The sequence below is a fragment of the Bufo bufo genome, chromosome 1 (genome assembly GCF_905171765.1).
Source record: "Bufo bufo chromosome 1, aBufBuf1.1, whole genome shotgun sequence".
In the NCBI taxonomy this organism is placed as follows: Eukaryota; Metazoa; Chordata; class Amphibia; order Anura; family Bufonidae; genus Bufo; species Bufo bufo.
In genome coordinates this window covers 14,376,653-14,399,094 of record NC_053389.1, presented here as the reverse complement: position 1 = coordinate 14,399,094, position 22,442 = coordinate 14,376,653, and the positions used below count along the sequence as shown (strand labels likewise).

Here is a 22,442-nt window from a genome sequence, read left to right as displayed (position 1 = left end):
GAGTACGGTCTAGCTCATGTCAGTACTTCGGTCAGTGATTTCCATCAGTGAGTGTGTGCTACCTTTAACCATAAGCTAGTCAACATGGCAGAACCCTTTTCTTCAGATTTAGAAGAAGATGGCATCTAACCTGCTCATTTTGAAGAGGTGGTTTTGTAGATCCTCATTCTGTCTACTCTATAGATCAGATCTTAAGTTACCAATCTCTCATAGGAGTGAACACTTACGACAGTAAATCAGAATCTGTGTTGGCGTGACTTATTGAGTGATAGATGATAAGATACTGAACAAGTTGAATCCCTCAAGTTTGTTAAAATTTAATAGACACAAAATGAAGCATAATCGCTAATCCATAGACTGTCATAGTTCAATCTATAGTCTATCGACTCCCTCTGTCAACCAACACCATCACTCACCTGACCTTGATGGTCCATTACTGCACACCAGAGTGATATTACTATGGATGGTTTATGATTTGGTGAATTATTTTGGAGCTATTAGATGGGAAACTGAAAAAAGGAACAGTAGGACAAATAGGACACTGATAGAGAGGGAACGGAGAGGTAAAGGTAGTAGTGTAAGTACAGATGTGTTCTCCCTCTTAGCACAACAGTTCCCGAGATGGGTGAAACAAGATGACGTGCTTTGAAAAGCAGAATGTCTGGAGATGTCTATCCTCTATGTGTGGTCACTGATGATTGTTAATGTGAACTACAGCCTGCCAAGGGTTTTTAATAGTGTGTTGCAATATTGAATTTAATTTTGGGAAAGTTAAGGGTGGACACATGGAGCAGACTTTTTGTTCCCCATTGAAATCCACCGAAGGCCCCTTAGATTCAGCCAAAAGCTGGATTGTTTTGGGCATCCAAAAGGAGTAAGTTCATGATTCTATAAGCTGTAAGTATCTTTATATCTATCAAAGCAAATTGTGTATATTGTAGAGGACAATCTTACATGAAATGTCAAAGCTCTACAAAAAATTTACCTAATAATCTCCTTGGTTTGTTAGTCATCTGTACTGTGTAATCATTTTGCCCTTGCAAGATATTAGCTTCACATGTACTGACTTCCCGGCGAGCCTATGATGGGCTTGTGTTTATACAAGGAAGCCAATATGAGGAGGAAGAGCTGCAGAAGGAGAGCTTGAAGCAGCCTGAATCATAGATAGACAGGAGGTGAGTAATAGACAAGTTAAACCGTCAATGTTTAGAGCAAAAAAGTAAAAGGGCTTTTTTTATATTTTATGTAATGTATCCAAAAACCAAAGCTCTCATAATTGCCATGTAAAAGAACCGTCTAAAACATAAGGAATGTTCTGTGGTGTGCCAGACAACCTCAGACCCCTGTAGGCACTGTAGTAAAGCTATAGTCACCATTCACAGCTCTACCCTAATGGATTTGAGCTACAAAGCAGCCAATGAGCACGATCTGATGATAATAAATAGCAGGTGGGCATTACCTGTAAGTAGTGACTTGTATATATTGTTTGACCTCACAAGTGTACAGTCAGCTGCAGAATATGGAACATATCAATAAACTAATCGAGACAATATTTTATCCCACTTTTATTAAGGAATTTTTAATTAACAATACCAAATGCATAAGACATATTTTGCATTCCCACAAGTGTAATAATGTATGCAAAGAATAAAAAGAAGCACCAAAAATATAAAAGTAAGGAAATTTAATAAGATCGCTTATCACAATTAGTATAGTAGAAAGTAAAGTACAAGTTAAAATGCATTAAGAATAGGATGAAATAAAAACATGCCATCCTGGTCCTTTACTTGCCAGGGCCCTCACCTATCTAGATTTATCAATTGTGTCATAAAAAAGTCACAAGTCCACTCCGGTACTCGGATGGACAAAAAAGTCATGGCATTTTACATTAGACTCCAGACTGAAAAACCGCTTGGTAATCACAGGGTCAAAGATCTCACTGGAGCATGGCCACCATCACAACTGGTGGAAGAGAATGGGATTATGCAGCATCCTGCAAACGGTCGCAAGCCCCATAGGCAAATCAATCAGTAGTATAACACACTGCAAAACATATGGATTGTAGTGTATTATGCCTGTAGACAGAACGTGGCGTCACATGGCCTAGGCAAAGCTGGACAAGGCTGAAGCCCAACTGCAAGCGCCAGTGCCTTCTCATACAGGTAGCGGGTGTTGGACCCCAACGGTCAGATACTTATGACCTATCCCTATTAAACTAGACACTCTGAAAATGTGCCAAATCTATCTCAGTGGCTGGTGCTGGATTTGGTCTATGCCACCTATTGGTTGACTTCATTTTATGCCAATATTTTGCTGCAATTTTGGCACTTGCTAATGTAAGTTTTGCGAGGCATTTTGTTTTGGGGTATAAACTGCACCATTAACTATGAAGTAGAAATTACTTGTCTAGTTATTTTTACTACTTTTGCACAAAATACACTTAACAAATCATTTGTTCTTGTGTCGCCATATTATACAAGCCATATTTTTTGACCAACTGATCTGTGTGAAGACGTATTTTTTGCAAGACGAGTTGATACTTTAAAAAAAAAATTATTTCTGTATCTCATTGTGAGGTGTGCCAGATGTACAGACAGATCTGCTACATCTGTCAAAGTCACGTTATTAAGAATATGAAACTAACTCAAAAAATAATGGAACCCTTAAAAAATATATACTTTATTTGATATCTATATGAAGACCCTGATTGGTCAACCCTTATTCAGATAAACATTGGGTCCAGGAGCAGGTATATGTGAGGATATAACCATGCAAGGCAAGGTTCTTGCATGGGGTAACAGGGTATTTATTGGCGTTTAGGGCGTTTTAGGGTTATCCAGGGTAGCTACCGAGACAGATGATCCCCACCATCAGGGGATACCTCCGGGCTGAGGATTAGTTAGGACCTGTGTAGGGAAAGAACCTTGCCTTGCATGGTTATATCCTCACATATACCTGCTCCTGGACCCAATGTTTATCTAAATAAGGGTTGACCAATCAGGGTCTTTTTATAGATATCAAAAAAAGTATTTTTTTTTTTAAGGGTTCCATTATTTTTGAGTTAGTTTCCCTAGTCTGTCAGGACTCAGTTATATCTATTTAATTATTAAGAATATGTAATAATATCTAAATATTGTGTAGATTGAAGCTGCCGGGACACACATCACATGGCCAAAGATTGCATTGCAGCATGGCCAGCACCACAGACAGTGAATGCAGTGGTGTAGCATCCTGTAAGTAGTCGAAAGTCCCCCCCCCCCCCATGCGAATCAACCAGTTATATAACACACTGCAGTACATATGTATTACAGTGAATTATGACAGTAGACAGGCATTGAAAACAAGCAAGGTCTAATAAAAGTGCTAACATAATAAGCAGCCCATAAGCAATTGATGATTGCATTGTGAGGGAATAATGGGGATGTTAGTTGTTCTGTCAAACCCATTAGATATCATTGTGACTGTAGTCCCTGGAATCTAAAGGGTCAAAATTTAGATCTAAGGTTTTTCTGATCTCCACCATTACAGCAGAATCCTTGTTAGCAAAGGTCATCAGACTCTTGCTGTTGGTCTCATGGGTTATTATCATAGTTCTTGTCTTGCCTTAATATGGCAACAATCCATTTCATACAGTTACATCATGGAGTATTAATGGGATAAGATCCTGTAAAGCTACTTTAAGATGACAATGTATATTTCAAACATCCGAATTTTGAGTATGTTCACAATCCTCTCGTTCTCTGCATAGTTCATTAGGATGTTCACTTAAGGCTTTTTCTAGCCTGGTGGGGATAGATCTCAGGAAACCAGGTTTAAAAACTTGACCAATTAAAACATAAATGATTGGATTGATGCAACTGTTAAGACAAGCCAGGTTGATGATGATTATATTTACTGTATAGAATTGAAGGTTACGTCTATTATACATTGGTATCAGTGGCCAGATGTAATATGGAAACCAACACAGAAAGAAACCCAATATAACAGCGGTGATGATCCTGTAGGGTCTCCGAGATCTCTGGGATCTCTTACTTTTTCTAACTTTGATATAAATGATAACATTACTGATAAAGATGATGAGAAAGGGGATTGCAAACATCATAACTAACCTGAATAATTGAATGTTCCATATTATTATATAGTTATTGTGAAATATATAATAATATTGCAGGGCACACCATTCACTTAAGTCATGAGAATACAACCCGTATAAGTAAAACACTAAACCAGTCAAGAGCAAACTGATTACCCAAATGATTGCCACAGTGATTCTAACTAGTTTTCGTGTCCTATGAACTTTAGCCCAAAATGGCCACATGACGGATACAAAGCGGTCAATACTCATGGCCACTAAGAGAAGAACACTGGCGCTCATGTTTAGATTGAACAGAATGATGCTTAATATGCAATAGATTGCACTATTTTGGTCATACATGATGAGGTAAATCCACTCTGCAATGCGAAGAGGAAGAGAAGCACAGCAGAGGAAGTCCGCAATGGCCAGGTTGAGGAACCAAACAGAGCTGACTGATTTCTTCATCTTGAATCCGGCAATCCAGATGACTAATCCATTACCGATAGTCCCAAGAACAAAAAAGATGCTGTATAAAGTAATTGTGATCTTCAGTAACTTGGCTTTAGTATAAGAATTAGACATGTATCCATAGTCTTCGTAATATGACCTTAGAAGACATGATAGGGTAGAGGTTAGGATCTGGTTGAATTTATACTTACTAATGAGATCACATTATGGTGCTAGGTCTCTCCACCCTCTCTGGGAACACAGGGTCTCAGGGTTCTTTAGATTTTTTTGACCAGTAAAACCTTCCCTTACCTTTGCAACTCTTTTGAAATGGATCAACCCAGTTAAGGTGGAAATTGTTCAAGAGAAAGGGTTACTAATCCTGAGTGAGCTGGACCATAGTCTCGGCATCAGTGCTAATTTTTGAAAAGTTCTTATTTTATGTTAATATTATTTAGCATTTTCAAGATCTCTGATGTCATTGACAATGAAAACTCATGTTTTCCAACCTTACAGATCTAATGTTCCTCATAGATAGCAGCACACTGGATGAAGTCTAGGTACTGTAATTCATGTCAACTAACAGTCATGAGTCCAGAGTTGCAGCCGTTATCCAGACCTGTTCATTGTACCAAACAATTTTAAAGTCAACTTTGCAACAAATTGCAATAAAGTTGCATGTAGAGATGAGAGAATCGAAGTTGACAAAGTGGAATTCAATCCCAATTTCAGGAAAATTTTGCTTTGTTACAAAGCCAACTTTCTTCATGGTTCGTAGTAACAAATCATATTTTTTGCAAAATAGCTGCTGCCTATGTTACAAAGAGAAAGTAAGAAGCCCGGGAACGAGGGAGCAGACAGCCAATCAGCAGCTAGCCATCCCCTGTGATGTCACAGCCCTATAAATAGCCTCAGCCATCTTGGTCTCTGCTATTTCCCAGGGAGAGACGTTACAGGCGCTAGGGACAGTGATCAGGAAAGACTTTATTCCAAAATATTACTATTGAGCAGTTCAGGGAAAGATCATTCATAGTATAGAGATATAATAGGGAGGCATTATCCACACTGTAGGGAGAGAGCATTGGCTAATTGAACAGTGTACACCTTGGCTAATAGGAGCTATTCTATTACACTTTGCTGCACTAATTAGGGTTAAAATGTGTTCTAATACTACTGATTTTAGGTTGTTTACATTCTTTTATACAAAAGAAAATCTGTTAACCCTTAGGATACTGGAGTTTTTTTCATTTTTGTGTTTTCATTTTTCTTCTCTATCTCCCCTGAGACATTTTATTTTTATATATTTCCGTTCACATAGCTAAGTGTATGAGGGATTATTTTTTTGTGGGACAAATTTCTAACTTTCTAATGTCACCATTAACCCCTTAGTGACCACCCATGCGTGTTTTCACGGGGCCTTAGGCTGGGCCTTTGTTACGGCGGCCCAGTCAATGCGCTGCACGGGTCGCCTGTGCAGCAGGGAGTGGGGACCCGGCTCTCACATGAGAGCCTCGGCCCTGCTCTAACAGCCTGGACCGGCAGGAGTGCCGAGTCGGGCTGTTTAAGGCCCCTTTCACGCGGGCGTTGCGGATTGGGGCCGGATGCGTTCAGGGTGCGTTCAGGGAAAATGGTGCGATTTTGACACTAAAACAAGTCAGTTTTCACTGCGATTGCGTTCCATGTTTGCGTTTTTTCCGCGCGGGTGCAAAACATTGTAATGTGTTTTGCACGCGCGTGAGAAAAATCGGTATGTTTGGTACCCAGACCCGAACCCGGACTTCTTCACAGAAGTTCAGGTTTGGGTTAGGTGTTCTGTAGATTGTATTATTTTCCCTTATACATGGTTATAAGCGAAAATAATAGCATTCTTAATACGGAATGCATAGTACAATAGGGCTGGAGGGGTTAAAAAAATATATAAATTATATAACTCACCTTAATCCACTTGATAGCGCAGCCCGGCTTCTCTTCTGTCTTCATCTTTGCTGTGCACAGGAATAGGACCTTTGATGACGTCACTGCGCGCATCACATGGTCATCACATGATCTTTTACCATGGTGATGGATCATGTGACGGACCATGTGATGAGCGCAGTGACGTCATCAAAGATCCTTTTCCTGTGCACAGCAAAGATGAAGACAGAAGAGATGCCGGCTGCGCGATCAAGTGGATTAAGGTGAGTTAAATTATTATAATTTTTTTTTAACCCCTCAAGCCCTATTTTACTATGCATTCTGTATTAAGAATGCTATTATTTTCCCTTATAACCATGTTATAAGGGAAAATAGTAATGATCGGGTCCCCATCCCGATCGTCTCCTAGCAACCGTGCGTGAAAATCGCACCTCATCCGCACTTGCTTGGTGATTCTTGAGATTTTCACGCAGCCCCATTCACTTCTATGGGGCCTGCGTTGCGTGAAAAACGCAGAATATAGAACATGCTGTGATTTTCACGCAACGCACAAGTGATGCGTGAAAATCACCGCTCGTGTGCACAGCCCCATAGAAATGAATGGGTCCGGATTCAGTGCGGGTGCAATGCATTCACGTCACGCATTGCACCTGCGCGGAAAACTCGCTCTTGTGAAAGGGGCCTAAAACTTTACATGCAGCGGGCAAAGGCCCCGCCGCATGTAAAGTGCTGACAGAGGGACCGGACTCTCTCTGTCTTCCATCGGCACCCTGCTAATGCGATCGTGGGGTGCCGATGTGTGTGAAGGCTGCCTGGGGTCTGATGTAGGCCCCAGACCAGCCTTGAGTAATTTCCTCTCTGGCAAAGCCTCCTGGTCAATGTCAAAATAGCATTGCGATTAAAATGCAATGCACTATAGGGATAGTGCATTGCATTTTACAGCAATAAAAAAAGCTGTCTGTTATAGTCCCCTTGTGGGAATATTAAGTGGTAAAAAAATTTAAATAAAACTCATTTATTCAATAAAAAAAACATTAAAAAATTATGTTTTTTTTCTATTGAAAATACGCTTTTCAATGAAAAAAATTGCCCACATTTTTTTTCCCACATTTGTTTCGTATTGCCGCATACGTAATGACACGGACTACATAAATATCATGCAAATTATCCCTTACGGTAAATGCTGTAAAAAAATTAAATAAAAAAAAGGCAGAATTGCTAATTTATTGTTAGTTGCCACCGAAAAAATCACACAACTCCATATAAAGAAAAATAAAAAAGTTATGGGTCTTGGGAAGTGGCAATGCAAAAACATTTTTTTCTTAAAAGGGGTTTCATTGCAAAAAAAAATCCTAATGGGATGGAATTGGAAGAAAGCGCAATTCCTCCACTGTTTTATGTATTTTCTTTCCACGACGTTCCATTTGCGACAAAACTGACCAATGCCCTTCATTCTCTGGGTCAGTACGATTTCCACGATACCCCATATGTATAGGTTTTTTATGTCTAAATAGTGTAAAAATACATTTAAACTTTTAAAAAAATCTTTTTTTACATCACCATGTTCTAATCTCCATAACTTTTTTATAAAATAACACAACATATATGCAACAGCTCTCTGCAAACCAAATAAAATATACAAATACATATTATATTGCTTATGCTATGCTAATAAAGTAGAGATGCTTGGCAAATACATTTTGTACAAAATTATTTGAGCCCGTCTGCCGCACGTCAAGGCGATCTCTGTAAGACGGGAACCTAACACTAAGTTCTACCTGTTAAGCGCCATGACAGCGACCATCAAATTCAGGGGGTGTAGGTTCCACAAGCATGCTGGGTCCCCTTTGATTTTTATCATTTGTGGCGCCAAAATGGCCTCCATTGAATACAGGGATGCAAGTACCAACATGCATGCGAGTCCACTACCCACTCCATACCTCTCCTGGTGTCAGGGGCTTCCAGTGAGTGGGGAGGAGCAGGCTAAGCTTTATAGTCATATAACTTTTTTATAGTTATATCTACTGATCTGTGTGGGGCTCAATCTGTAGTTTTTATTGATACCATTTTGGAGTGTGTGTGACATTTTGATGAAATTTTATTACATTTCCTTGGGTAAGAGAAGTAATGAAAACATTTTTCTAATTTTGAACAATCATGGATTTTTCTAATGGATTTATTACTGAGAATTGCTCATTTCTTATGTTGGCCTGCATAAGAATGGCAGCTTCAATACTGTCAGCCTCTTCAGCGAGGTTGAGAGCATTAAAACCAATTACCGGCATCCTCACTGGCCTTAGATGCACTTGATCATGGCATCTAAAAACTTTAATTACCGCGATCGGCAATTGCCAGTTGCAAAGGGGTTAATCCTTAATTGTGTAATTAGGGTGAAATTGAGGCCTGAAACTACTAGCAATTTTACGCTTACAGTTACTGTTATAGTACAGTTTGTCTGCCAGATAGGTGCCAGGAAGAAGGGGGGGGGGGGCAGTCGCAGACAGGCCAGGGCTGCCAGTGTCATCCAGCGGTCATGTCTTGACCAGTAACCAAGCTGTCCTTGAATGGTTAACTCGGTCTTCAACATTATCTCAACTGAAATCAGACACCCCCAGCCAGGAATCAGTGGGTTCCTCACTTAGTTGGTACAGCCCAGGAACAATCTCTGTGCCTCCACCTGTCCTAAACCTGCCTCTTTCATTTTGTGTTCCTTCTGCTCAGGAAGTATTGTATGCTATCAGCTCTGCTCCGCTTTTTAGTGAGGGTGATCTTATTGAGGACAGTCAGCAGCTACTGCTTATCCAAAATGTGGAGGAGAGATCCACTGCATCCTCCAGTAGGCAGGCAAGATAAGTGACCCGTGGGACCAGGTGTTGCGAGCGGTAAGGCACTCGGCCCTGAAACTAGTGAGGGTGACATCAGTGAATTGCAAACAGTAGTGGATGATAATGTAGCCGATCGCAAGTGGGAGTCGGGTGAACACGGGGCTTCATCATCAGGAGATACAGGTGGCAGCTTGCCCTTGAGGCAGCAGCTGAGCCAGCAGGGTGCTAGCATGGCCGTGAGTCAGCAGTCTGAGATGGCAGCAGTAGAGATGGGACACGAAACGCTAGCTATTAGGGACACAAAAGTCCTTTTGACTGGTATAGATGTGCTATTGATAGGTGTGATATACTGACGGGTGTGATATACTTATAATATACTTTCAAACATAGAAACTATATTAACCCCTTAAGGACCCATGACGTACCGGTACGGCATGGTTCCCGAGTCCTTAAGGACCCATGACGTACCGGTACGTCATGTGTATTTCTGATCACCACCGCCCGGCGGGCGGTGATCGGAACCCGGTGCCTGCTCAAGTCATTGAGCAGGCACCTTGGCTAGATGCGCGGGGGGGGGGGAGTGACCCCCCCCCCCCCGTGTCGGCGATCGCCGCAAACCGCAGGTCAATTCAGACCTGCGGTTTGCGGCTTTACCTGCGGTTTGCGACGGCATGTGGCGGTGCCATCGGGTCCCCATGCAGCTGTAGGGGGGACCCGATGGCATGGAAGGCAGCGCGATGCCTAAGGAAGGCATCGCGCTGCCTTCCGGGGACGAGCCTGTGAGATCCAGCCCCCTGGATCTCACAGGCCGGAAGCTGTATGAGTAATACTCACAGTATTACTCATACAGCCAATGCATTCCAATACAGAAGTATACAGTATAAAGTATTGGAATGCATTGTAAAGGATTAGACCCCCAAAAGTTCAAGTCCCAAAGTGGGACAAAAAATAAAGTGAAAATAAAAAGAAAAAAAAGTTTTCCCCCCAAAAAATAAGTTTCAAGTAAAAATAAACAAAAACTTCATTTTCCCTAAATAAAGTTAAAAAAAATTAGTAAAAAATAGGGGGGGGGGGGGGGGGAAAGAACACATATTAGGTATCACCGCGTCCGTATCGACCGGCTCTAATAAACACATCACATGACCTAACCCCTCAAATGAACACCGTAAAAAATAAAAACTGTGCTAAATAAACTATTTTTTTTCACCTTACATCACAAAAAGTACAACAGCAAGCGATCAAAAAGGCGTTTGCCCACTAAAATAGTACCAATCTAACCGTCAACTCATCCCGCAAAAAATGAGTCCCTACCTGAGACAATCGCCCAAAAAATAAACAAACTATGGTTGAGAATATGGAGACACTAAAACATAATTTTTTTGTTTTAAAAAAGCTGTTATTGTGTAAAACTTACATAAATAAAAAAAAAGTATACATATTTGGTATCGCCGATTTGTATTGACCGGCTCTATAAAAATATCACATGACCTAACCCCTCAGATGAACACCGTAAAAAAAAAAGATAGAAAAAACAAGTGCAAAACAAACCATTTTTTGTCACCTTACATCACAAAAGGTGTAATATCAAGCAATCAAAAAGTCATATGCACCCCAAAATAGTGCCAATCAAACCGTTATCTCCTTCTGCAAAAAATGAGACCCTACCTAAGATAATCGCCAAAAACCGAAAAAACTATGGCTCTCAGAATAGGAGACTCTAAAACATGATTATTTTTTGGGTTTCAAAAATGATATTATTGTGTAAAACTTACATTAATAAATAAAAGTATACATATTAGATATCATCCGCGTCCGTATCACATGACCTAACCCCTAAGATTAACACCGTGAAAAATGTAAAATAAAAACTGTGCTAAATAAAAAAAAATTGTCACCTTACATCACAAAAAAGTGTAATAGCAAGCGATCAAAAAGTCACACGCACCCCAAAATAGTGCCAATAAAACCGTCATCTCATCCCGCAAAAATCATCCCTACACAAGGTCATCGCCCAAAACTGAAAAAATTATGGCTCTCAGACTATTGAAACACTAAAACATGGATTTTTTTTGCTTCAAAAAGAAATCATTGTGTAAAACTTACCGGTACATAAATAAAAAAAAAGATACATATTAGGTATAGCGCATCCGTGACAACCTGGTCTATAAAAATATCACATGATCTAACCTGTCAGATGAATGTTGTAAATAACAAAAGATAAAAACGGTGCCAAAACAGCTATTTCTTGTTATCTTGCCTCACAAAAAGTGTTATATAGAGCAACCAAAAATCATATGTACCCTTAAACTAGTACCAACAATACTGCCACCCTATCCCGTAGTTCTAAAATGGGGCCACTTTTCGGAGTTTCTACTCTAGGGGTGCATCAGGGGGGCTTCAAATGGGACATGTGTGTCAAAAAAACCAGTCATCAAAATCTGCCTTCCAAAAACCGTATGGCAATTCCTTTCCTTCTGCGCCCTGCCGTGTGCCCGTACAGCAGTTGTGACCACATATGGGGTGTTTCTGTAAACTACAGAATCAGTGCCATAAATATTGAGTTTGGTTTGGCTGTTAACCCTTGCTTTGTAACTGGAAAAAATTTATTAAAATGGAAAATCTGCCAAAAAAGTTAAATTTGAAATTGTGTCTCTATTTTCCATTAATTCCTTTGTAAAATCAGTTTTGAATACCTTGATGGGTGTAGTTTAAGAATGGGGTCATTTTTGGGTGGTTTCTATTACATAAGCCTCACAAAGTGACTTCAGACCTGAACTGGTCCCTGAAAATTGGGTTTTGAAATTTCTGAAAAATTACAAGATTTGCTTCTAAACTTCTAAGCCTTGTAACATCCCCAAAAAAAAAAATATCATTCCCAAAATGATCCAAACATGAAGTAGATATATGGGGAATGTAAAGTAATAACTATTTTTGGAGGTATTACTATGTATTATAGAAGTAGAGAAATTGAAACTTGGAAATTTGCAATTTTTTACAAATTTTTTGTAAATTTGCAATTTTTTATAAATAAAAATGATTTTTTTTTTACTTCATTTTACCAGTGTCATGAAGTACAATATGTGACGAAAAAACAATCTCAGAATGGCCTGGATAAGTCAAAGCGTTTAAAGTTATTAGCACTTAAAGTGACACTGGTCAGATTTGCAAAAAATGGCCAAGTCCTTAAGGTGAAATAGGGCTGAGTCCTTAACCCCTTAAGGACCTAGGACGTACCGGTACGCCCTATTTTCCCGAGTCCTTAAGGACCTAGGACGTACCGGTACGCCCTATTTCCCGAGTCCTTAAGGACCGAGGACGTACCGGTACGTCTGACTTAAAATCGGAACTCCGGCGCCGCAGGGTTAATCGGAACGGGATTTCGGCTGAAATCATTCAGCCGGCATCCCGTAACAATGCAGGGGGGGGTCATTTGACCCCCCCGTATCGGCGATCGCAGAAAACCGCAGGTCAATTCAGACCTGCGGTTTTCTGCGTTTCCGGTCCATTCGGGTGTCCTGTGACCCGATGTAACGGAAAAAGACTGCGATCGGTGGCGTAATTATACACCACCTATCGCAGTCCGAGATTTGGAGAGGCGGTGCTGGGCCCTGGTGCTGAATGCCGCTGTCCAGGGTGCTGATTGGTGCAGGGGAGAGAGGCGCGAGATTCAAACTTCCTGCGCTCCTCTCTCCCCTCCTCTTCCTGTCCAGCACCCTGACCGTGCAGCACCGTCCAGACGAGCTCCTGTGTCCCCTAATCGGCATCCATCACCCTCCTGCACCCATCGCCACCCAGGTAGGTTAGGGTCAGTGAGGGAGAGGCACCGTTAGGCAGGGAAAGAAGGGAAAAGTAAGTTAGAAAAAAAAAAAAAAAAAAAAGTACTTTTATACCAAACTTCCAAACTTCCATCTAACCCTACCCAGACCACCTCCTTCCTTCCTGCCAACTTGCCCCCCCCCACCCACCCCCCACCAGCCACTTCCCCCCCCCCACCTGCCTCCCCCCCCACCTACCCCCACCAGCACCCCCCACCCCCCACTCACCACCACTTTTTTTTTTCTGCGTGCGCTGACTGGCCGGCACTTTTAGCGTCCGGTCCACTGTTAGCGCATCGCCCGCCCCACCACCCAACCGACCGCTGATCAGCGTTGTACCGCTGATCAGCAAGTTTTAACTTTTTTTTTTTCTAACCACCTTTTTCCCCCATTTTTTTGCCTGACTTTTTAGTACGCGAACCCCGTTGCCCCCACACACAAGCACATATAATAAAGTTTGCCACACACGCACACCTACACGCACACACACCCATGGCCCACCGGATGTTCTCGGCCGAGGAGGCATACGCCCAGATTGCCTCCGACTCTGAGAGCCCCAGTGAGGATGAGGATGACCCCACATTCCTTTTGTCATCCGCATCCTCCTCATCATCATCTGATGACGATGAGCCACCAAGGCGGCGGAGACGCCGCCAGGCGGAGCCAGGGGCCCCACATGCTAGGGATCCTGTGGCCCACCCTAGTACGAGCCGCCCTGGGGTTCGTACTGGTTTCCCGGCCCACCAAATAAGTCCACCGGAGCCCCCTGCCGATGAACTTAGCTGGTGTCCCCCAGTGGACTTTGAGCCTGAGATTCCGGATTTTGCTGGCAATCCTGGAATCCAGATTCCCACAGTGGGGTTTACTGAAATAGACTATTTTAGCTTTTTTTTCAGTAACTCACTGGTGAATTTGATGGTGGAGCAGACGAATCTGTACGCCCAACAGTTCGTCGCTCAAAACCCAGGCTCAGTTTTGGCTAGACCCGGTGGCTGGACGCCGGTCAGTGCAGCCGAAATGAGGAAATTTTGGGGCCTCGTGCTGCATATGGGTCTAGTCCAAAAACCCAGTGTCAGGCAATACTGGAGTGGGGACATACTCTACAGACCCCACTGTACAGTATGGTCATGATAACGTCACCGGTTTTGAGGCCATCCGGAAATGCTGCATTATCGGAATAATGCAGCATGTCCCCCCCCGAAGTGATCCTGCCTATGACCGGCTGTATAAGATACGGCCGGTCATCGATCACTTTGGGGCCACATTTCAGCAGGCCTACGTACCTGGAAGGGAGGTCGCGGTTGATGAGTCTCTCGTTGCGTTCAAGGGGAGACTCAGTTTCCGCCAATACATTCCCACAAAGAGCGGCGAGGTATGGCGTGAAGCTTATACAAAATTTGTGAGAGTGCCTCAGGGTACAACTTACAAATTTCGTGTGTACGAGGGGCGAGATTCCCGTATTGAACCCCCAGAATGTCCCCCCACTCTGGGTGTTAGCGGGAAACTCGTGTGGGACCTTATGTACCCACTGCTGGATAATGGTTACCACTTGTACGTGGATAACTTTTATACCAGCATTCCCTTGTTCAGGTCCCTTGCCGCCAGATCCACGTTCGCTTGTGGGACCGTGCGGAAAAATCAACGCGGCCTCCCTGCCTACCCCCTCCAGGTACCTATCCCCAGGGGTGAGACCCGTGCCCTTACCAGTGGAAACCTGTTGCTGGTCAGGTATAAGGACAAGAGGGATGTCCTTATGCTGTCCACAATCCACGGTAACGGCACCACCCCTGTCCCTGTGCGAGGTACTGCGGCAACGGTCCTCAAGCCCGATTGTATCGTCGACTACAATCGGTATATGGGAGGAGTTGATCTCTCTGATCAAGTCCTCACGCCATATAACGCCATGCGCAAAACCCGGGCATGGTACAAAAAAGTTGCGGTCTACTTGGTCCAGGTGCCATGTACAACTCCTTTTGTACTATCCCGAAGCGCTGGCAGCACAGGGACATTCCTCCAGTTCTATGAGGCAGTCTCAAAGACCTGATCTTTTCGGACCGGGAAAGAGCAGGCCGGAGTACCTCGGGAATTGGAGGGCGCCCGGATCGTCCCTGGCCAACACTTTCCAGGTGTGGTCCCCCATACTGGAAAGAAGGGACGAACCCAAAAAAAGTGCAGAGTGTGTCACAAGAGGGGGATACGGAAGGACACCACTACTCAATGTGACACTTGCCCCGATCATCCGGGCCTCTGCATTATCAATTGCTTCAGGGAGTATCACACTTCCATGGAGTACTAAATTTTTATAATCCTCAACAGTCCACTAGAGAACATAAAAACACTATGGCTCTCAGACTTTGGAGACACGGAAACAATTTTTCTCTTTCCCCAAAAAATATTAGTTTTTAGAGCAGGCATCCTCAAACTGCGGCCCTCCAGATGTTGTAAAACTATAACTCCCAGCATGCCCAGACAACCTACAGCCATCAGCAGGGCATGGTGGGAATTGTAGTTTTACAATATCTGGAGGGCCGCAGTTTTTAGGATGCCCTGCTTAGTGTCTCCAAAGTCTGAGAGCCATACTATTGGGCATCGTCGCGTGCGTAAAAGTCGTCGCTATAAAAATACTTTTGACCAAACGCCTCGGATGAACGGTGTTAAAAATAAAAATAAAAACTGTGCCAAAACACCAATTTTTGGGCAAAATTTCAATTTGAATCCATTTTGCCGGTAATAAAGCAAGGGTTAACAGCCAAACAAAACTAAATATTTATTGCCCCGATTCTGTAGTTTGCAGAAACACCCCATATGTGGTCGTAAATGGCTATATAGCCGCACGGCAGGGCATAGAACGAAGGGAACTCCATATGGTTTCTGGAAGGCAGATTTTGATGGACAGTTTTTTTTTTGACACCATGTCCATTAGAAGCCCCCCCTGATGTAGCCTAGACTAGAAACTCCAAAAAGTGACCCCATCTAGAAACTACACCCCTCAAGGTATTCAAAAGTTACTTTACAAACTATGTTAACCCTTTAGGTGTTCCACAAAACCAAATAGTGAATGTAGAAACAATTTTAGAATTACATTTTTTTGTTACATTGCCTCAAAAAAGACTAATATAGAGCAACCAAAAATCAAATTTACCCCAAAAATAGTCCCAAAACAACAACCACCTTATCCCGTAGTTTCCTAGATGGGGTCACTTTTATGGAGTTTCTACTCTAGGGGTGCATCAGGGGGCTTGAAAGGGTACATGGTGTCAATAACCAGTCCAGCAAAATCTGCCTTCCAAAAATGACGTTCCCCTTCTTCTATGTCCTGCCGTTTAGCCAAATAGTAGTTTACGACCACATATGGGGTGTTTTTGCAAACTACAGAATCAGGGCAACCCATTTTGAGTGTTGTTTGGCAGTTAACCCTTGTTTTACTCCTGGAAAAAATTGATTATATTGGAAAATTTTCCAAAAATAGAAATTTCAAATTTGTTTCTCCATCTGCCATTAACTCTTGTGGAACACCTAAAGGGTTACAAAGTTTGTAAACCCAGTTTTGAATACCTTGAGGGTTGTACTTTCTTAGATGGAGTCACTTTTTGAAATTTCTATTCTAGGGGTGCAACAGGGGGCTTCAAATGGGACATGGTATAAACAAAACCAGTCCTGCCAAATCTGCCTTCCAAAACCCATATGGTGTTCCCCTCCTTCTATGTGCTACCGTTCGGCCAAACAGTAGTTTACGACCACATATGGGGTGTTTTTGCAAACTACAGAATCAGGGCAAACCCATTTTGAGTGTTGTTTGGCAGTTAACCCTTGTTTTACTCCTGGAAAAAATTGATTATATTGGAAAATTTTCCCAAAAAATAGAAATTTCAAATTGTTTCTCCATCCTGCCATTAACTCTTGTGGAACACCTAAAGGGTTAACAAGTTTGTAAACCCAGTTTTGAATACCTTGAGGGGTGTACTTCTTAGATGGAGTCACTTTTTGAAATTTCTATCTAGGGGTGCAACAGGGGGCTTCAAATGGGACATGGTATAAACAAAACCAGTCCTACCAAATCTGCCTTCCAAAACCCATATGGTGTTCCCCTCCTTCTATGTGCTACCGTCGGCCAAACAGTAGTTTACGACCACATATGGGTGTTTTTGCAAACTACAGAATCAGGGCAACCCATTTTGAGTGTTGTTTGGCAGTTAACCCTTGTTTTACTCCTGGAAAAAATTGATTATATTGGAAAATTTTCCAAAAAATAGAAATTTCAAAATTGTTTCTCCATCTGCCATTAACTCTTGGTGGAACACCTAAAGGGTTAACAAAGTTTGGTAAACCCAGTTTTGAATACCTTGAGGGGTGTACTTTCTTAGATGGGAGTCACTTTTTTGAAATTTATATTCTAGGGGTGCAACAGGGGGCTTCAAATGGGACATGGTATAACAAAACCAGTCCTACCAAATCTGCCTTCCAAAACCCATATGGTGTTCCCCTCCTTCTATGTGCTACCGTTCGGCCAAACAGTAGTTTACGACCACATATGGGGTGTTTTTGCAAACTACAGAATCAGGGCAACCCATTTTGAGTGTTGTTGGCAGTTAACCCTTGTTTTACTCCTGGAAAAAAATTGATTATATTGGAAAATTTTCCAAAAAATAGAAATTTCAAAATGTTTCTCCATCTGCCATTAACTCTTGTGGAACACCTAAAGGGTTAACAAAGTTTGTAAACCCTGTTTTGAATACCTTGAGGGTTGTACTTTCTTAGATGGAGTCACTTTTTTGAAATTTCTATTCTAGGGGTGCAACAGGGGGCTTCAAATGGACATGGTATAAACAAAACCAGTCTGCCAAATCTGCCTTCCAAAACCCATATGGTGTTCCCCTCCTTCTATGTGCTACCGTTCGGCCAAACAGTAGTTTACGACCACATATGGGGTGTTTTTGCAAACTACAGAATCAGGGCAACCCATTTTTGAGTGTTGTTTGCAGTTAACCCTTGTTTTACTCCTGGAAAAAATTGATTATATTGGAAAATTTTCCAAAAAATATAAATTTCAAAATTGTTTCTCCATCTGCCATTAACTCTTGTGGAACACCTAAAGGGTTAACAAAGTTTGAAAAACAGTTTTGAATACCTTGAGGGTGTAGTTTCTAGAATGGGGTCCTTTTTGGGAGGTTTCTATTATCTAAGCCTCCAATATGACTTCAAACCTGAACTGGTCCATAAAAAGTGGGATTTTGAAGATTTCTGAAAATTTCAAAATTTGCTTCTAAACTTCTAAGCCTTGTAACATCCCCAAAAAATAAAATATCATTCCCAAAACAATTCAAGCATGAAGTAGACATATGGGGATGTAAAGTCATCACAATTTTTGGGGGTATTACTATGTATTACAGAGGTAGAGAAACTGAAAATTGAAATTTGCTAATTTTTCAAATTTACGGGTAAAAATTGTATTTTTTTTATGCAAAAATTAACTTTTTTGACCCAATTTTAGCAGTGTCATGAAGTACAATATGTGACGAAAAAACAATCTCAGAACGGCCTGGGTAAGTCAAAGAGTTTTAAAGTTATGAGCACTTAAAGTGACACTGGTCAGATTTGCAAAAAATGGCCTGGTCCTTAAGGTGAAAATGAGCCTGGTCCTTAAGGTGAAAATGAGCCCGGTCCTTAAGGGGTTAAGGGGTTAAAGTTCATTTGTATTGTGCAGCAGTTAGTGTGCAGTTCTGCTGCGGTACCGCAGCTATGTAGAGGGACAACATCTATTGAACAACTAATTGCAACGGGTGTGATATACCTGCTTCCACAAAATACTGATAGAGGGGTGCGACATACTGCTTCCACAAAATACTGATGAGGACTGCGACATACCTGCTTCCACAATATACTGATTAAGGCGTTTGATATGTATTTTCAGCCATAGCAACGTGCACCTGCACATTGGGATGTGCTGACCCCCCCCCTTTTTTATTTTGTAGTTTGTATGAAAGTAGTGGCTGACTCCTATTTGGTCGTGCACTCCTGTGGCCTGTTTTGCGTCATGGCTGATTTTAATTAGCATGAGTACATAGTTGGCTCAGCATGCATGCTGGTATTTGTAGTCCCTGGATATAAACCAAAAGGGGCCCAGCATGCATGTGGGACCTACACTTCCTGAATTTTATGGTCACTGTTATGGCACCAACAGGTGAGGTTTAGTGTTAGGATCCGTCTTATAGAGATTGCCTTGGCGTGCAGCAGACGGGCTCAAATAATTTTGTACAAAATGTATTTGCTAAGCATCTCTAATTTATTAGCATAGCATTGCAATACAATATACCTTTGTACTTTATTTGGTTTGTAAAGTGCTGTTGCACAATGTGTTCTATATGAATTTTCAGCCATAGCAACGTGTGCACCTGCGCATTGGGATGTCTGACCCCCCCCTTTTTTGTTTTGTAGTTTGTATGGAGTTGTGGCTGACTCTATTTGGTCGTGCACTCCTGTGGCCTGTTTGCATCATGGGCTGATTTTAATTAGCATGAGTACATAGTTGGCTCAGCATGCATGCTGGTATTTGTAGTCCCTTGGATTCATTGGAGGCCATTTTGGCACCATAAGAGTATAACCAAAAGAGGGCCCAGCATGCATGTGGGACTTACACTTCCTGAATTTCATGGTCGGCTGTATGGCACCCAACAGGTGAGGTTTAGTGTTAGGACCCGTCTTATAAGAGATGCCTTGGCGTGTGGCAGACTGGCTCAAAATAATTTTGTACAAAAGTATTTGCTAAGCATCTCTAATTTATTAGCATAGCATTGGCAATACAATATACCTTTGTACTTTATTTGGTTTGTAGAGAGCTGTTGCATTATGAGTTCTATACTGATTGAGGACTGCGACATACCTGCTTCCACAATATACTGATTAAGGGGTTTAATATACCTGCTTTCACAAAATACTGATTGAGGGCTGCAACATACCTGCTTCCACAAAATACTGATTAAGGGGTTTGATATACCTGCTTCCACAAAATACTGATTGAGGGCAGCGATATACCTGCTTTCACAAAATATTGATTGAGGGCTGCTACATACCTGCTTCCACAAAATTCTGATTAAGGGGGTTTGATATACCTGCTACCACAAAATACTGATTGAGGGCTGCGACATACCTGCTGCCACAAAATACTGAATAAGGGGTTTGATATACCTGTTTCTACAAAATACTGATTGGGGGCTGCGACATGCCTGCTTCCACAAAATAATGATTATGGGGTTTGATATACCTGCTTCCACAAAATACTGATTGAGGGCTGTTATATACCTGCTTCCACAAAATACTGATTAATGGGGTTTGATATACCTGCTTCCACAAAATACTGATTGAGGGCTGTGACATACCTGCTTCCACAAAATACTGATTAAGGGGTTTGATATACCTGGAGCTGTAAAATAGTGATTGAGGGCTGCGACATACCTGCTTCCAAAAAATACTGATTAAGGGGTTTGATATACCTGCTTCCACAAAATACTGATTGAGGGCAGCGATATACCTGCTTCCACAAAATACTGATTGAGGGCTGCGATATACCTGCTTCCACAAAATACTAACTGAGGGCTACAATATACCTGCTTCCACAAAACACTGATTAAGAGCTTTGATATACCTGCTTCCACAAAATACTGATTGAGGGGTGCAACATACCTGCTTCCACAAAACACTGATTAAGGCAGTGCTTCTCAATTATCTTCTGTCATGCCCCCCCTAGGAAGAAGAAAACATTTTGCGCCCCCCGCGCAACTGTAAATAGTATCATTTGTCTATAAAATTGTAATAAGTACACCTCTGCATAACACTGTATCCTTATTAACGTATAAGAGAATAAAAAAAGAAGTTTGTAAAATACAAAGATTAAAAGCATAAAAATGAGCCACACTTACATCAGTTGTGGAGCAATGGCAATAAGGCATAGATGGATGAATGCCCCCTACAGGTCGCGTTGACGCGTTTCAGAGCATAATAAAAGCCTTTTCATCAGAACACTGACCTTTTTTGGCTGAATCGGCGGTGTCCCCTTTTATGTGTGTTCAACTCCTTTCGGCGTATTGATTCCTGTATGTCTCCACGGGTCCTCTGCATGTGTCACGTGCGTTGGCGGTCACGTGGTCCTCCGCGTCGGGCTGCTACTGGGGCTGCGCTGGGACAATCTCCAGTGATCGCGCCACGCTGCTCCCTCTCTCCAGCCGTAGAGTTGCTAGGCAATCGACGCCGTGTGGGACGCCGCTTGCGAGTGAGTCGGATAATCCGATCTGGACATCCAATATGACAGTGTTTGCCGAGGTCAAACGAGCCCCCCTTTACGGAGCCTCGCGCCCCACTATTTGAGAAGCACTGGATTAAGGGGTTTGATATACCTGCTCCCACAAAATACTGATTAAGGGGTTTGATATACCAGCTTCCACAAAATACTGATTGAGGGCTGCGACATACCTGCTTCCACAAAATACTAATTGAGGGCTGTCACATACCTGCTTCCACAAAACACTGATTAATTTGTTATATATACCTGCCTTCCACAAAATACTGATTGAGGTTGCGACATACCAGCGGCCAAAAAATACTGATTTAAGGGGTTGATATAACCTGACTTCCCACAAAATACTGATTAAGGGTTGCAACATACCGCTCCCACAAAATACTGATTAAGGGGTTTGATATACCAGCTTCCACAAAATACGATTGAGGCTGCGACATACCAGCTGCCCAAAAAATACTGATTAAGGGGTTTGATATACCTGCTTCCACAAAATACTGATTGAGGGCTGCAACATACCCGCTTCCACAAAATACTGATTATGGGGGTTGGATATACCTGCTTCAACAAAATACTGATTGAGGGCTGTCACATACCTGCTTCCACAAAATACTGATTAAGGGGTTTGATATACCTGCTTCCACAAAATACGGATTGAGGGCTGCGACATACCTGCTTCCACAAAATACTGATTAAGGGGTTTGATATAACTTCTTTTTCAAAATATTGATTGAGGGCTGCGACATACCTGCTTCCACAAAATACTGATTAAGGGGTTTGATATACCTTCTTTTTCAAAATACTGAGTGAGGGCTGCGATATACCTGCTTCCACAAATACTGCTCTTCTATAGGGACTTTGTCACAGGGTCATTTTGAAAAACCGGAGCCTAAGTGGGAAGTTGGAAAAGGCGCATGCGACTACTTTAAAGGGCGCACCAGAGTTGGTTGAGTGGCTCACTCACTCTTCTGCACCCTCCTCATCCTCTGCATCTTCACCCTCCTTACTCTCTGCTGTGTGCACCCCCAAAAACACCACCACCACAATAGCCCCTCCACTCTATTTTCTCATCCATT

At 42.2% G+C, this 22,442-nt stretch overlaps 1 protein-coding gene across 1 annotated transcript in view; it reads right to left on the bottom strand.

Moving 5' to 3' along the window:
* Positions 1 to 3,445: 3,445 nt before the first annotated feature.
* The window catches only part of LOC120989234 (C3a anaphylatoxin chemotactic receptor-like), a 148,081-nt gene continuing 129,084 nt past the window's right edge, over positions 3,446 to 22,442 (bottom strand). The window contains exons 3-4 of the mRNA XM_040417608.1: positions 4,243 to 4,682; positions 3,446 to 3,603 (exon numbers count right to left, since the gene is read on the bottom strand). Coding sequence (XP_040273542.1) covers positions 3,446 to 3,603; positions 4,243 to 4,682 — 598 coding nt within the window. The remainder of the gene's footprint in view (positions 3,604 to 4,242; positions 4,683 to 22,442) is intronic.